Source organism: Panulirus ornatus, chromosome 48, assembly GCF_036320965.1.
Source record: "Panulirus ornatus isolate Po-2019 chromosome 48, ASM3632096v1, whole genome shotgun sequence".
In the NCBI taxonomy this organism is placed as follows: Eukaryota; Metazoa; Arthropoda; class Malacostraca; order Decapoda; family Palinuridae; genus Panulirus; species Panulirus ornatus.
Genome location: NC_092271.1, coordinates 7,641,141 through 7,658,762, shown reverse-complemented (window position 1 = coordinate 7,658,762; position 17,622 = coordinate 7,641,141). Strand labels below are relative to the sequence as shown.

At 40.3% G+C, this 17,622-nt stretch overlaps 1 protein-coding gene across 1 annotated transcript in view; it reads right to left on the bottom strand.

Moving 5' to 3' along the window:
• LOC139764065 (DNA polymerase nu-like) overlaps window positions 1-16,776 on the bottom strand; it is a 665,939-nt gene extending 649,163 nt beyond the window's left edge. Inside the window, exon 1 of the mRNA XM_071690520.1 lies at window positions 13,111-16,776. Coding sequence (XP_071546621.1) covers window positions 13,111-16,752 — 3,642 coding nt within the window. The 5' untranslated portion in view covers window positions 16,753-16,776. The remainder of the gene's footprint in view (window positions 1-13,110) is intronic.
• Window positions 16,777-17,622: the final 846 nt, after the last annotated feature.

Genomic DNA, 17,622 nt, shown 5'->3' with positions numbered 1-17,622 from the left:
AACATACATTAAATAACCTTACCAACCAGTCAACAATACAGTCACCCCCTTTTTTAACAAATTCCACTGCAATACCATCCAAACCTGCTGCCTTGCCGGCTTTCATCTTCCGCAAAGCTTTCAATACCTCCTCTCTGTTTACCAAATCATTTTCCCTAACCCTCTCACTTTGCACACCACCTCGACCAAAACACCCTATATCTGCCACTCTATCATCAAACACATTCAACAAACCTTCAAAATACTCACTCCATCTCCTTCTCACATCACCACTACTTGTTATCACCTCCCGATTTGCGCCCTTCACTGAAGTTCCCATTTGCTCCCTTGTCTTACGCACTTTATTTACCTCCTTCCAGAACATCTTTTTATTCTCCCTAAAATTTAATGATACTCTCTCACCCCAACTCTCATTTGCCCTTTTTTTCACCTCTTGCACCTTTCTCTTGACCTCCTGTCTCTTTCTTTTATACATCTCCCACTCAATTTCATTTTTTCCCTGCAAAAATCGTCCAAATGCCTCTCTCTTCTCTTTCACTAATACTCTTACTTAGGGAGTCATTGGGTGAGGGAGAGGGCGAAGGTTCTGGGAATACTGAAGTATGAGTTGAAATAAAGAACGCCATACGGGTGAGCAAAATTAGGAATGTTTGAAGGAATAGTGGTTCCAACAATGTTATATGGTTGCGAGGCGTGGGCTATAAATAGGGTTGTGCGGAGGAGGGTGGATGTGTTGGGAATGAAATGTTTGAGGATAATGTGTGGTGTCAGGTGGCGTGATAGATTATATAATGAAAGGGTAAGAGAATTGTGTGGTAATAAAAAAAAAGTGTGGTTGACAGCAGAAGAGGGTGTGGTGAAATGGTCTGGACATATGGAAAGAACTTACATGAGTTTACATGATAAAGATAGACAACAGGAGGCCTGATTGGTCCACCACTGTGTTGTCTGGTAAAAGAGAGAGAGAGAGAGAGAGAGAGAGAGAGAGAGAGAGAGAGAGAGAGAGAGAGAGAGAGAGAGAGAGAGAGAGAGATTTAACTCAACAAGAATATGCAATTCCGCTCACCAATCTGTTAAGCTATAACCGACTCCCCCATTGCTGCACATAAGCCTTCTACTGTCCTTGTTATCGCTGTCGTTTATAAAATTCATTTCTGGCGTTTTTCAGAGTATACCTAAACTTAAAAAACATTTGTATAAACGACTTTTGAAGGTACTTACAGTCCTAGCATTCATCGGTAACTTACTTTAGCGCTCAACGCACCAATGGGAAAAGCTTTTTCTCCACGTCCGTACTACACTTTTAGCTTTGAATTCATTCCTATTGTCCTAGTAACCATATTTTCTTGTATTTCGATAAGATGTTTCTGATTTATTTATCGAACTTGTTCAGAATTTTGAATACAAATTAAGTCGCCGCGAAGTCTATGCTATTCAAGGGAGAACAGATCTAATCCTTTTAGCCTCTATTCGTATGCCAAATTTCTAATGGATGGGATCAATTTTGTCGACCGTCTTTGTACTTGCTCTAATTTGTCCACGCTTCTTCTAAAGTCTGGGGAGCAAAGCTGGACTGCATATTCAAGGTGTGATCTTACTAGAGAATTATAAAGTATGAGAATTGTTTCTGGTGTCTTATAATCTATGTTCCTGGCTATGAAAACTTAACATTTGGTTACCTTTTTTACTTGCTGCCTGACAGTGTTTAGTGTACTTCAGATTGTTGCTAATGACAACTCCAAGGACCTTTTCTTCATTTACTTTAGTTAGTGTTTCTGAATAGTGTGTAGTCGTAACGTATATTCTTGTCTCCAAAGTACATAACTGCACTTGTCAACATTAAACTTCATTTGCCATCTGCCTGACCACTTTGCTGGTAAGTTAAGATCTTTGAATCATTTCGCAGTCCCGCCTGTTTCCAGCTCTACCTCCTAGTTTAGTATGGTCAGCAGATTTGGAGATCTTAGATATGACATTGAGTTGTAGGTCATTAATGTATATTATGGAAAGAATTGGGCCTAGGACCGACCCCTGTGGCACACCACTCGTTACGTCTAGCCAATCTGAGGCTTCGCCGTTTAATACTACACGCTGCTTTCTTCCGGTAAGCCAGTCTCTGATCCATGTACAGAGTTCTTCACCGATTCTGTGTGCTTTGAGTTTATGTAAGAGTCTCTTGTGAGGTACTGTATCGAAAGCCTTTTATAAATCTAAATATATTACATCAGATGGTACTTTTTCGTCCCAATTCTGATAAGTAAAAAATTACAGTAAATTTGTCAAGCAGGATCTTCTTTTGCGAAACTGTGTTATTTGTCCGATATAATTTTGTGATCTAGAAACGTGACAATATTATCTCATTATGTTTTCTATCACTTTGCCTAACAATGACGTGAGGCTAATTGGGCGGTAGTTCAAGACAATTTTGTCTCCTATTTTTATATTCATAGGAGTAACATTTGCTAGTTTCCAGTCAGTTGGCACCTGACCATCTGATAGAGATTTGTTGGATATTTTTGATATGGGGTATATAAGCTGTCTTCTGACCTAGTTTAAAGATCTTTTGAACTAAGTTATCTGGGCCGTTGGATTTGTTAGGATATAATTGGTCCAGGTATTTAAGTTCTTCAGAACTCTATTTCTCTAACCTTCAGCTCTTCTCCATTAGATCCTTGAAACATTTTCATTGATTGCAGTATTCGAGATGTTTCTTCAACTGTGAATACCGAGTTAGAAAAATAATTCAGGATAGTAAGCCATTTCCTTGTCGTCAGTAGTTAATGTGTCATGTTCGTTTCATAATGGTCCAATACCTTCTTTTTACTGTCTTCCTTTGTTTTATATATCTGAAGGATTCCATAGGATTATTCCTAATTTTCAAGGAAATACATTTTTTTTCCTTGCGTTTACTATGTCTTATGACCCTCTTGAACCTTTTCTGGATTTTGATTAATTCCTGGTGATTTTCATTATTTCCCATTTATTTGAATTTTCTATATGTTTTCTTCTTTTCGCAAATTAGTCTTATTCTCCTATTCATCCATAATGATTTTGAGATATTGCAAGTTCACTTCATAATTCATGGAATATGTTTATTTTCAATCTCAAGCAGTGTGTTTTTACAATATTCCACATTTCCTCTACTGTGTGAATGTCAAGGTTTGTCCAATGGGTACTACAAATTTCTTGTCTAAAATCTTCAAAATTTCCTCGCCTGTAATCTGGGATTAAGAATTTGTTGTCATCTATTTCATAATGTAAATTTATCTCTAATCTAATCAAACTGTGATCGCTGTTTGACAAACTTTCGCCTACTTTACAAGAGTTGATTAAGTTTGTGTCACTGGTGAAAACAAGATCACGAATGTCTTTACCTCTTTTTTTTCTTTAATTAACTGTTCTAGAAAAACGTATTCAACCAGTTCCGTCAGTCTCTTTACTCTCGGTCACCTGTTAACGAGCTCCAGTTTATGTTTGGACTGTTGAAATCTTCTACTATTACAAACTATTACTGCAGTTATGATTTCCTTGTACATCTTATCTTCGTCTTCTTTTTGCTTAGGAGGTCTGTAAATAACGCCGAGACGTAGTTTACTTTTGAACTTGTCGGTACTACCCTGTACAAGCGATCATTCGTAAATAGTTTGTATCCGGGTATTGCTAACTCGGCGATTTAGCGTTTATTCTCAGAGTTTACGCACATTTCTGTGACTACAGTAATGTTCGGTTTTTCAGTAACTGTGTAGGATAAAAGTTCATCGCGTTTCGTAATGATGCTCCGGGCATTTGTGCATATATGCGAGTAGGAAGAGAGGAAAGTGATTGGTTCCCAGTGAATGTCGGTTTGCGGCAGAGGTGCGTGATGTTTCCATGGTTGTTTAATTTGTTTATGGATGGAGTTGTTAGGGAGGTGAATGCAAGAGTTTTGGAGAGAGGGGAAAATATGCAGTCTGTTGTGGATGAGAGGGCTTGGGAAGTGAGTCACTTGTTGTCTGCTGACGATACAGTGCTGGCGGCTGATTCGGGTGAGAAACTGCAGAAGTTGGTACTGAGTTCGGTAAAGTGTGTAAAAGAAGAAAGCCGAGAGTAAATGTGAATAAGAGCAAGGTTATTATGTTCAGCAGGGTTGAGGGACAAGTCAATTGAGAGGTAAGTTTGAATGAAGAAAAACTGAAGGAAGTGAAGTGTTTTAAATATCTTGAAGTGGATTTAGCAGCGGATGGAACCATGGAAGCGGAAGTGAGTCACAGGGTGGGGAGGGGGCGAAGGTTCTGGGAGCGTTGAAGAATGTGTGGAAGGCCAGAATGTTATCATGGAGAGCAAAAATGGGTATGTTTGAAGGAATAGTGATTCCAACAATGTTATATGGTTGCGAGGCGTGGTCTATAGATAAGGTTGTGCGGAGGAGGGTGGATGTGTTGGAAATTAAATGTTTGAGGACAATATGTGGTGTGAGGTGGTCTGACCGAGTAAGTAATGAAAGGGTAAGAGAGATGTGTGGTAATAAAATAAGTGTGATTGAGAGAGCAGAAGAGGGTGTGTCGAAATGATTTGGTCACATGGAGAGAATGAGTGAGGAAAGATTGACAAAGAGGATATATGTGTCAGCGGTGGAGGGAACGAGAAGTGGGAGATCAAATTAGAGGTGGAATGATGGAGTGAAAAAGATTTTGAGCGATCGAGGCCTGAAGATACAGGAGGGTGAAAGGCGTGCAAGGAATAGAGTGAATTGGAACTATGTGGTATACTGGAGTCGACGTGCTGTCAATGGATTGAACCAGGGCATGTGAAGCATCTGGGGTAAACCATGAAAAGTTTTGTGGGGGCCTGGATGTGGAAAGGGAGCTGTGGTTTCGGTGTATTTCACATGACAGCTAGAGACTGAGTGTGAACGAATGTAGCCTTTGTTGTCTTTTCCTTGTGCTATCTCGCACGTGCGCGGGGGGATGGGTTGCCATTTCATGTGTGGCAGGGTGGCAATGGGAATGGATGAAGGTAGCAAATATGAATATGTACATGTGCATATATGTATATGTCTGTGTATGTATATGTATGTATACTTTGAAATGTATAGGTATGCATATGTGCATGTGTATATACATGAGTAGGTGGATGAGTTGGGTCATTCTTTCGTCTGTTTCCTTGCGCTACCTCACTAATGCGGGAGACAGCAACAAAGTATAATATATATTGTTACAAAGACGTGTGTGTTTGTATCTATTTCTTATCAGGGCGAGGAGTGATGCCAGAGGCTGGCTCGGAGTTTCTGTCCACCCAGCATTTTACGAGAATGTAACTACGCCGAGACTCTGGGACCCTCCAACCAATGAGAACTTCCCCTATATTTCTATAGCCAATCGAAATGTAAGGTTTATAGCAGCAAGGGCGAACGCTTGTCTTCTGGTACCCACAACACCCGCTGAGACTTGATTCCTTTCTCTGAAGCCCAGCGAGGTGGGTGGTGTCCCCTGCTGTAAGTCCTGCTGTGTTGTAAGCCTGTAAGCCATTCTGTGCTATAAGCCCGTTACCCTAGTGTTCTGCTGTAAGCCCGTTATAATTATCAGTGTAATGTTATCGAAGAACTGCCTTAGAGGAAAGAGAACTCCTGGCTTGAAATCTTATCTGGAATGTTAAGTCATGTACGAATGTTATCTTATGTTCAATGTTAAGCTCACTTTCAATGTTAACGTAATGTTTCATGCTTGATTTATGTGCCTATCTTTGTACACTTGAAATCTTTCATTATAAGTAGATTTAATGTAATGCTGGTCTTTAATTCAATCCCATAACTTTATTATTGTGTTATCCTGAGTTGTGCAACTTGACAAATCTATAACGTCCTTGCAAGACAAGGAACAGTAGTATTTGTAACATATGTTACTGGCGACCTTGCCTGAATAAGTATTGAATTTGTAACATTAAATTGGTGGGGGCCTGTCCGGGAGTGGAAGACTGCATAGATCGCGTCGGCAATGCTCGCTTCCTGTCAAAACTAGACCTCAGAAAAGGGTACTGGCAGATTAGACTGACGGAGAGAGCACAGGATATCAGCACCTTTGTAGTGCTAGGACAAACTTATAAATGTAAAGTGATGCCTTTTGGCATGAAGAATGCCCCTGCTACATTTCAACGACTTATGGACATCCTCATTAGAGACCTGCCTGGTTGTGTTGTCTACCTGGATGATATTGTGATATACAGTCAGAGTTGGGACGAACATCTACAGAGACTTGACAACGTTCTGACGGCCTTGAATAAAGCTAACCTTGTTCTCAATTGGAACAAATGCGAGTTTGTGAAGGCCAAGGTGCAATATTTGGGTTATGTGATCGGCCAAGGTGAGCTAGCCCCACCGACTGCAAAGGTCCAGTCTTTATCCCAGATGAGTGCCCCCCGATCTCGAAGAGAACTGAGACGTTTTATGGGTATGGTTGGGTACTATAGGATGTTCATTGTAAATTTTGCAACAGTCGCAACCCCTCTGACAGATTTATTGAAGAAAGATGTTAAATATGTTTGGAATGAGCAGTGTGACATAGCCTTTCATCAATTAAAATCCATACTTTGTAATAGCCCTATTTTGCAGGCCCCTGATTTTGATCAACCTTTCAAGTTAGCTGTTGACGCCAGCAATGTGGGAGCCGGTGCTGTCCTCTTGCAGGAGGACGAGAACCATGTTGAGCACCCTGTAAGTTATTTTAGTAAGAAATTCAATCAAGCCCAAAGGAATTATTCCACCATTGAGAAGGAACTTTTGTCTTTAATATTAGCATTGCATCATTTTCATGTTTACTTGTGTCCTTCAGGCAATGTCATCAAGGTGTATACTGATCACCACCCCTTGAAATATGTTAATAAGTTCCGAGATAAGAATCAAAGGTTAACTAGGTGGGCCTTGTTCCTTCAAGAGTATAATTTAGATATTCACCATATTGCTGGCGCACATAATGTGTTAGCTGATTGTTTATCCCGCTCTTAAGGTGAGAAAATTCCTCTTCTAGGAATTTTCTCCTTTAAGGATGGGGGTGTTACGAAGACGTGTGTGTTTGTATCTATTTCTTATCAGGGCGAGGAGTGATGCCAGAGGCTGGCTCGGAGTTTCTGTCCACCCAGCATTTTACGAGAATGTAACTACGCCGAGACTCTGGGACCCTCCAACCAATGAGAACTTCCCCTATATTTCTATAGCCAATCGAAATGTAAGGTTTATAGCAGCAAGGGCGAACGCTTGTCTTCTGGTACCCACAACACCCGCTGAGACTTGATTCCTTTCTCTGAAGCCCAGCGAGGTGGGTGGTGTCCCCTGCTGTAAGTCCTGCTGTGTTGTAAGCCTGTAAGCCATTCTGTGCTATAAGCCCGTTACCCTAGTGTTCTGCTGTAAGCCCGTTATAATTATCAGTGCAATGTTATCGAAGAACTGCCTTAGAGGAAAGAGAACTCCTGGCTTGAAATCTTATCTGGAATGTTAAGTCATGTACGAATGTTATCTTATGTTCAATGTTATGCTCACTTTCAATGTTAACGTAATATTTCATGCTTGATTTATGTGCCTATCTTTGTACACTTGAAATCTTTCATTATAAGTAGATTTAATGTAATGCTGGTCTTTAATTCAATCCCATAACTTTATTATTGTGTTATCCTGAGTTGTGCCACTTGACAAATCTATAACGTCCTTGCAAGACAAGGAACAGTAGTATTTGTAACATATGTTACTGGCGACCTTGCCTGAATAAGTATTGAATTTGTAACAATATATATATATATATATATATATATATATATATATATATATATATATATATATATATATATATATATATTATCCCTGGGGATAGGGGATTAAGAATACTTCCCACGTATTCCCTGCGTGTCGTAGAAGGCGACTAAAAGGGGAGGGAGCGGGGGGCTGGAAATCCTCCCCTCTCGTTTTTTTAATTTTCCAAAAGAAGGAACAGAGAATTGGGCCAGGTGAGGGTATTCCCTCAAAGGCCCAGTCCTCTGTTCTTAACGCTACCTCGCTAATGCGGGAAATGGCGAATAGTTTGAAAGAAAAGAAAAAGATATATATATATATTTATTTTTTATTATACTTTGTCGCTGTCTCCCGCGTTTGCGAGGTAGCGCAAGGAAACAGACGAAAGAAATGTCCCAACCCCCCCCCCATACACATGTATATACATACGTCCACACACGCAAATATACATACCTACACAGCTTTCCATGGTTTACCCCAGACGCTTCACATGCCTTGATTCAATCCACTGACAGCACGTCAACCCCGGTATACCACATCGCTCCAATTCACTCTATTCCTTGCCCTCCTTTCACCCTCCTGCATGTTAAGGCCCCGATCACACAAAATCTTTTTCACTCCATCTTTCCACCTCCAATTTGGTCTCCCTCTTCTCCTTGTTCCCTCCACCTCCGACACATATATCCTCTTGGTCAATCTTTCCTCACTCATCCTCTCCATGTGCCCAAACCACTTCAAAACACCCTCTTCTGCTCTCTCAACCACGCTCTTTTTATTTCCATACATCTCTCTTACCCTTACGTTACTCACTCGATCAAACCACCTCACACCACACATTGTCCTCAAACATCTCATTTCCAGCACATCCATCCTCCTGCGCACAACTCTATCCATAGCCCACGCCTCGCAACCATACAACATTGTTGGAACCACTATACCTTCAAACATACCCATTTTTGCTTTCCGAGATAATGTTCTCGACTTCCACACATTCTTCAAGGCCCCCAGGATTTTCGCCCCCTCCCCCACCCTATGATCCACTTCCGCTTCCATGGTTCCATCCGCTGCCAGATCCACTCCCAGATATCTAAAACACTTCACTTCCTCCAGTTTTTCTCCATTGAAACTCACCTCCCAATTGACTTGACCCTCAACCATACTGTACCTAATAACCTTGCTCTTATTCACATTTACTCTTAACTTTCTTCTTCCACACACTTTTCCAAACTCAGTCACCAGCTTCTGCAGTTTCTCACATGAATCAGCCACCAGCGCTGTATCATCAGCGAACAACAACTGACTCACTTCCCAAGCTCTCTCATCCCCAACAGACTTCATACTTGCCCCTCTTTCCAAAACTCTTGCATTTACCTCCCTAACAACCCCATCCATAAACAAATTAAACAACCATGGAGACATCACACACCCCTGCCGCAAACCTACATTCACTGAGAACCAATCACTTTCCTCTCCTCCTACACGTACACATGCCTTACATCCTCGATAAAAACTTTTCACTGCTTCTAACAACTTTCCTCCCACACCATATATTCTTAATACCTTCCACAGAGCATCTCTATCAACTCTATCATATGCCTTCTCCAGATCCATAAATGCTACATACAAATCCATTTGCTTTTCTAAGTATTTCTCACATACATTCTTCAAAGCAAACACCTGATCCACACATCCTCTACCACTTCTGAAACCACACTGCTCTTCCCCAATCTGATGCTCTGTACATGCCTTCACCCTCTCAATCAATACCCTCCCATATAATTTACCAGGAATACTCAACAAACTTATACCTCTGTAATTTGAGCACTCACTCTTATCCCCTTTGCCTTTGTACAATGGCACTATGCACGCATTCTGCCAATCCTCAGGCACCTCACCATGAGTCAAACATATATTAAATAACCTTACCAACCAGTCAACAATACAGTCACCCCCTTTTTTAACAAATTCCACTGCAATACCATCCAAACCTGCTGCCTTGCCGGCTTTCATCTTCCGCAAAGCTTTCAATACCTCCTCTCTGTTTACCAAATCATTTTCCCTAACCCTCTCACTTTGCACACCACCTCGACCAAAACACCCTATATCTGCCACTCTATCATCAAACACATTCAACAAACCTTCAAAATACTCACTCCATCTCCTTCTCACATCACCACTACTTGTTATCACCTCCCCATTTGCGCCCTTCACTGAAGTTCCCATTTGCTCCCTTGTCTTACGCACTTTATTTACCTCCTTCCAGAACATCTTTTTATTCTCCCTAAAATTTAATGATACTCTCTCACCCCAACTCTCATTTGCCCTTTTTTTCACCTCTTGCACCTTTCTCTTGACCTCCTGTCTCTTTCTTTTATACATCTCCCACTCAATTGCATTTTTTCCCTGCAAAAATCGTCCAAATGCCTCTCTCTTCTCTTTCACTAATACTCTTACTTCTTCATCCCACCACTCACTACCCTTTCTAATCAACCCACCTCCCATTCTTCTCATGCCACAAGCATCTTTTGCGCAATCCATCACTGATTCCCTAAATACATCCCATTCCTCCCCCACTCCCCTTACTTCCATTGTTCTCACCTTTTTCCATTCTGTACTCAGTCTCTCCTGGTACTTCCTTACACAGGTCTCCTTCTCAAGCTCACTTACTCTCACCACCCTCTTCACCCCAACATTCACTCTTCTTTTCTGAAAACCCATACAATATAATACAATCTTATTTTCCTTGGAGTTGATTTGCAGACTGAATTTGCCTTATTTTTCCTGTTGGTATGCGTGTTTGTATCATGTTAATGTCTCCGTGTGTAGCCGCCTTACTCTGACCCTACCAGACCCTACCAGCCTTGGTCCAAAGAGTCACCTGAGAGTTGACCTGTAGCTGTGCTAACCCGCCATTTATTCTGCCGGTGTTGTCCCCAATTGAACCTACTTGACCTTTCTTTGTGAATTCCTCTGCCTGTGAGGTTACTGCTACTCCCTGAGGATCCCTACTGCCAAGGTCTCAGCCATCCTCTACCTCGACTTTTATGATGGTCAGACTGGACACCTTGTCCCTCAGATCCCTTTCATACTCAGATTTCCTTTGCATCGACCCACTTTCCACAGATACCCCCTCACCCTCTCCCATTCTCCTAGTTTCTTCATTAGCTCAACTGTGGTTTGCTCTCCTGAGTAGCTCACCTCTATAAAAAAAAGTCTAACATTCTCATCTATTAACCTACCAAGGCAGGCTTTCCCTATTCCATTTAAGTGAAGACCATCCCTACCGTACAGAAATCTATCAGGACTAAAATGGTCCCACAGGTCTAAACTCCCTATCCTCCCTACAGAGAGCTTCCATTCTCCTGTTAATCCCTAGCATTCTACTAAGGGTACAGGAATCAACGTCATACCTTGGCTGCAATCCCGATATTATAAGCTTCCTACAACTTTCTTTAAACTCGCTAAAAAGTTCCCTTTAATTCACTAACATTTCTTCCAATCTCCCATTAACTCCACCTGAACAACAAAAATCATATCCTAGGGATTGTCTATGTAGTCAAACTTGTCTAGGATGTGTTCTATCTTAGCTCCAGCAAAACACGAGTTCTTCCTATTTCTGTCCTTCGCACAGAATTCCTGGTCCTGATGTATACAGTCCCCAACCAGGATGATGCTTCGATCATCCTGTACTTCATCATCTAGTGCGACAAACCTACTGTGAGTGGAGAGTCCGTTGCTTCTACGTTGTTCGGTAATGTGGCGACAAGATTTCCTCGCAGGTTGGAGGGAGGAAGTATCTTCACACCATCTCAACGGTTGCTCTCATATTATCCAAGCAGTCTACCCTAGTTGATATACCTGTGTATGTTTCCTGTACTGCAACCATTCCTCTCACTAAGAACCCAGCTTCCTCTTCCCGCCCTTTCATTCTCATGTCTAGTTCCTCCAAGGCTTCGCTGGTTTTCCTAACAACTACTGAAAGCCTATCAAATATGTTGGAGAACAAACAAGAAGTGTAATCACCTTCTTAGAGGGGAAAATCCCTGATGAACTCCCAATGGCATCTACGGCAGGCAACTCAAGAAGCTAGAGCCACCCTCAAGAATTTCACTAAGATTCAAAAGAATTAATTAAGATTCAAGTGGGTCACTAAGCGGTACACAAAAAGGTGTTTGAAACTGGATCGGTGAGCATGTCACTAAAACATGTCTGTCCTCGACAGGGGTTGGTGATTTAGTCACAAGGGTTGGTAGCACTGAGGAATGTGTAGAAAAAAAAAAAAAATTTATCTGGGAAGGTGGAAATGGATATGTTTGAAGGTACAGTAGTCCCAGCAATGTTGTATAAATGAGACATGGGCTATGAAGCTATGTGAAGGAGGGTGGATATGTTGAAAATGAAATGAGGACAATATGTGGTGTAACGTAGTTTGATCTAGTAAGTAGTAAAACTGTGAGAGAGGCATGGTAATAAGTAGGGAATGGTTGAGAGAGCTGAAAAGGATGTGCTGAAATGGCTTGAATACATGGAGAGAATGAGTAAGGAGAGATTGACAAAGAGCCTATATATGTCATAATTGGAAGGGTAAATAAGGGGAAAACTAAGCTAGAGATGGAAGGATGGAGCTAAAAATATTTTGTGTGGTCAAGGCTTGAACATGCAGAAGAGTGAAAAGCATGCATGGGACAGAGTGAATTGGAACAATGTGGTATGCATGAGGTGCCTTGCCATCAGTGGACAGAACCAGGGCAAATGAAGTGGTCAGGGTAAACCATAGAAAGGTCAGTGGGGCCTGGGTCTGGATAGAGGGCTGTGTCATCAGTGCATTCCGCATAACAAATAGAAAACGGACTGGCAAATGTGGCTTTTCTTTGTCTGTTCCTGGCATCACCTCAGTAACGTGGGAAATGGAACATGAACATGAAAAAATATATAAACATATGCAGCATTCTAAACAAGAATATAAAATCACTACTTTTTCATAACCCATTCTATAACACTAGCTAACTTAAGAAAACTTCCTATGACATTTCAGCTTCATTAGAAATTCAGTAATGCAAGAAATGGCAAAGGAGTACAAAAAAAGAAATAAAAAATAATCATATGTTGCATTCTAAACAAAAAGAGTATAAAATCAGTACCATTTCATTTCCCATTCTATAATACTAGCTAACCTACAAAAACTTCTAAAATTACGTTAACTTCCTTAAAACATTTCTGCACAGTAATAACATCAACTTACAGAACAACAAGTTTTCAAATGTCATCTCTTTACCACTCAAAGTAAACAGAGACTTGTGATTGTCATCTCTGTGGTACTGTTTTAAAAACTTAGCACAACTGCTTCAACTTACCTTTGTTACATCTGACGAGGCTACCACCTTATCTATGAGACACAGCGTCTTTCTTTCTCTAAGCTTCTCTGTCTTTTTTCCTTCAGTCCCACACGAATTTGCAGTCTTACCCCTCACTGAAGTACTATTTTTACCTTCACAACTTTTGTCTTTTTGTTTCTTCAGTTTCATCTTTCTGTCTTTTGGCTTTGGTTCTTTTTTCTGTTCACTACCTTTCTGTGTCTTGTTTATTCTACTATCTGTCTTTCCTAATAAAGCTTTTTCTTCACAAAATCTTTTGTTCCTGTTTTTTTTCAAATCTGCATTATCAGTTGCCTTTCTTTTCTTTGATTCATTCCTCTTACAGCACTCTTTCACAGGCATTCCCGCATTACTCCTTTTCAAATCTGTATGAAGTTTTTGAAATGAATTGATATTGTTATCGTTACTTTCCTTTATCTGTGATATTTTGTCAAAATAATGACTATCTTTCTCAGCTGCCTCCAAGGTCTCTTCATCTTTTTCAGCAACTTCCTTACTCATTAAACTAAAAATCAAAGATTTACTCTGAATTTCATCTGGTGCATTATCACCAAATCTCATTGGCAATAATGATAACTTTTTCAATTTCTCTTTCAAGCCTATGTTACCAGTGCTGACACCCTTGATTTTAAATGGGTTGATATCAATAGAGGTTCTATTTTGTACATTTTCTGATGTAAAATCATCACGCCCTTTCAAAACTGAGTTGTCACAACTACCATATGAGATCTTTTCATGAGAATTGTCTTTCCAGCAAGCCTGAGAAATAAATGTTAAATGGGTTGTACACTTAGGTTCAAGTTCGACATGTTGCTGTTCTTCTTCACAAGATAGTTCTGCAGCATTATTAGCAATTTGTAATTGCTGAGATCTGTCTTTCTGGTTGATTTCTGATGTGAGACTGGGAATTTTAAAGTGACTGGATTTCTGTATAAGCCTTTGCTTCAATATTTGTTTCTTCTTTATTAATGTTGTTTCATTACATTCATTCACTGTGGTTTCTGGCTTAAAACTTGCATGCTTTACAGAAAGATGGCACCCTTGTCTACAGGAATGAGGAGAAGTGTAAACTTCTTCCTCTTCCTTTCCATTGGTAGTAACATTGGCTGATTTACAACCTGAGGAATATCTTTCTCCTTGCTTATCAAAATCTTTCTTTTTATTATTACCTTGACATATATCTTTAGGAGTGGAGGTAATATGTTTCCTGTTTAAAGGATAGCTACATATGGGTGATTCTGGGATCTTTCTGAAGGGTATTTTGAACACAGGTTTTCCTGAATAAGGAAGTGGTATGTTTTGTTGGTAATTTCTATCTCTCTTCCCATGTTCCTTTGCATATCTTGTTGCCATATTTTCCGATTTATTCGTGGTCCTAAACTCCATGGGAACCATTTCATTTAGGATCTTACCTCTACTTAGTTGACTTTCATGAGAGGAGCTGACATGAAAGGCAAACTCGTGCTTTAAATCAATATCAGCATTACACCTACACAGCTCTACACTACAAGTGGAACATACCTTAGAATCTCTGGATTCAACCTTTCCTGAATTTTCAGAGACGGCAGTCACAGGGATATTACATAATTCATTACCTTTATTTGGGAATCCCCTGGATACAAAATTATCGACTAAAGAGCAGCCTACATCCACTGATGGTTTAGGGTCGAGTCTTTCACCTTTGCCAACACTTTGCATAAAATATGCACATTCTTTTTTACCTTTATTATGTAGTACACAATCACTCTCTTTTTGTGCATCATCAGTCACTATGTCAAGTTCTTTTTGGGCATGTAGCTGGTAATTTACAATTGATTCTTGGGGTGCCAAAGCTGATTTATATGTATATGAATCAATTATATATTCTGCACAAGTCTCCTTTTCTTTGATATTAAGAATATAATTTTCATCCTTTTCAAAAATTTTTGAAGTGATAACATCTGGAGCTACATCAATATCTGTATATTTTTCTGGTACAGAATGAGATAAGGATTCGCATACTGGACTTGAATCTATAATTGGTGAGAGTGAGATATTGAAGAAAGGACACCCAAATGTTGATTCATTTAAAACCTTTACTTTCTGTGCATCACAAACTCCAAGTCTGGATGTACATGCATAATCCTGACACAGGTCTACAGCATTACTAACTCCATGACTCGAGGTACTGGGATAATCCTGGCACTGGTCTACAGCATCATCAACTCCATGACTCGAAGTACTGGGATAATCCTGGCACTGGTCTACAGCATTACCAACTCCATGACTCAAGGTACTGGGATAATCCTGGCACTGGTCTACACCATTACTAACTCCATGACTCAAGGTACTGGGATAATCCTGGCACTGGTCTACACCATTACTAACTCCATGACTCAAGGTACTGGGATAATCCTGGCACTGGTCTACACCATTACTAACTCCATGACTCAAGGTACTGGGATAATCCTGGCACTGGTCTACAGCATTACTAACTCCATGACTCAAGGTACTGGGATAATCTTGGCACTGGTCTACACCATTACTAACTCCATGACTCAAGGTACTGGGATAATCCTGGCACTGGTCTACAGCATTACTAACTCCATGACTCAAGGTACTGGAATAATCCTGGCACTGGTCTACAGCATTACTAACTCCATGACTCGAGGTACTGGGATAATCCTGGCACTGGTCTACAGCATTACTAACTCCATAACTCGAGGTACTGGGATAATCCTGGCACTGGTCTACACCATTACTAACTCCATGACTCAAGGTACTGGGATAATCCTGGCACTGGTCTACACCATTACTAACTCCATGACTCAAGGTACTGGGATAATTCTGACACTGGTCTACAGCATTACTAACCCCATAACTCAAGGTACTGGGATAATCCTGGCACTGGTCTACAGCATTACTAACTCCATAACTCGAGGTACTGGGATAATCCTGGCACTGGTCTACACCATTACTAACTCCATGACTCAAGGTACTGGGATAATCCTGGCACTGGTCTACACCATTACTAACTCCATGACTCAAGGTACTGGGATAATCCTGGCACTGGTCTACAGCATCACTGACTCCGTGTCTGGAAGTACAGGGATAATCCTGGCAATGATCTACAGTCATAAAATGATCTCGAGGTGTCAGCTCCTGACCTGTAATGTCTAAGTAATGATCTTGAGGTGTCAGCTGTTGACCTGTAATGTTTACATTTTCTTTTTCACAAGAAATTGTATGTATCATTCTTGTCATCATTTTCTTTTTCACTTTTCCTTTATGATCCTGAAATTTGAACCTTGAATGCATTCGTGTATCATTTTGGATATTAACTGTTTTAAATCGGTTTTCTCCTTTTGTCACTGGATTACAATCCTCGTATCCATTTTCACTGTTGTCAGAAAGGTAATCACCTGTAAAAATGAATTCACCAGCATGTATTTCCCTCCAAGGAACCATAATGTTCTGCTGCTGAGGAACATAATCACTGATGTTATCAAAATTTGATGGTGTGGCTGCCATGACTGGACTGTGAACTATTCCTCCATTTTGTGTAACATCCACTTGGGAAAATGAGATGGGAGTAGGTGCATAACTGCTGTCACTATATGTTTTATGTTGCTTTGGTTGCATTTCTTGTTCATCACCAGAAAAAAGCCATCTGAAAAATATTTCATTAAGAAATTACTGAAGCATGGGTATATATTTCAAAAACATGAAAATTGTTATCCAAATCAACAACAAATATTTGTTTTCCCATTTTACAGTAGAACCAACCATGTAGGAACTTTTCAAAACACAATAAGTACTGCGTTCGCGTTCATCTACACTAACATCTCCACTCCTTGCAGCCATATAAAGAAATCTATGCAAAGAACAACCTCACCCTTCTCTTCCCTCTGTCATCATTCTACAGCTTCTCCCTATCTTTTCACAGTACACCCCACAAAGCAAACTGTGGAGAATACTGTAACATTAATGGAATCTAACAAGGAAACTAAACCAAACCTTTTGCATACCCCTTCAATACATCCAAGTGTTATTTTCAGTTTGTATATAAAAAAAAATCTTATGTACAAGAAAGTTAAAGTTAAATTTGAATTGCCTGTCTCTGATGGTGTGGTTTGTAATGTACTGGAGAAAATCAGAAAGCAAAGTTATAAAAAGTAGGTCATCACAAACCTTTTTTACTTTTGACAGCATGAGCTAAGGGATAGACCAAAGGCATGGATGGGTAGAAAGTACATTCCTAAACTTCCAGGAAACCTTTCACAATGTACCCCATTGAAGGTTGTTTAAGAATCTAAAGCTACAGGCTGGAATAAGGGGAAAACTCCCTTGGTATGCTGGAAGGGAATGAAGGAAGAACTTTCCAAAATGGGCTGAGGTTTATAAGTTGAGTGCTGCAGGGCTCTTTTGGGTCCACTGTTATTATTGGAGTATGTAAATGACTAACCTGAAGGACCAAACTTGCACATAAACATGTTTGTGGATGGCATCAAG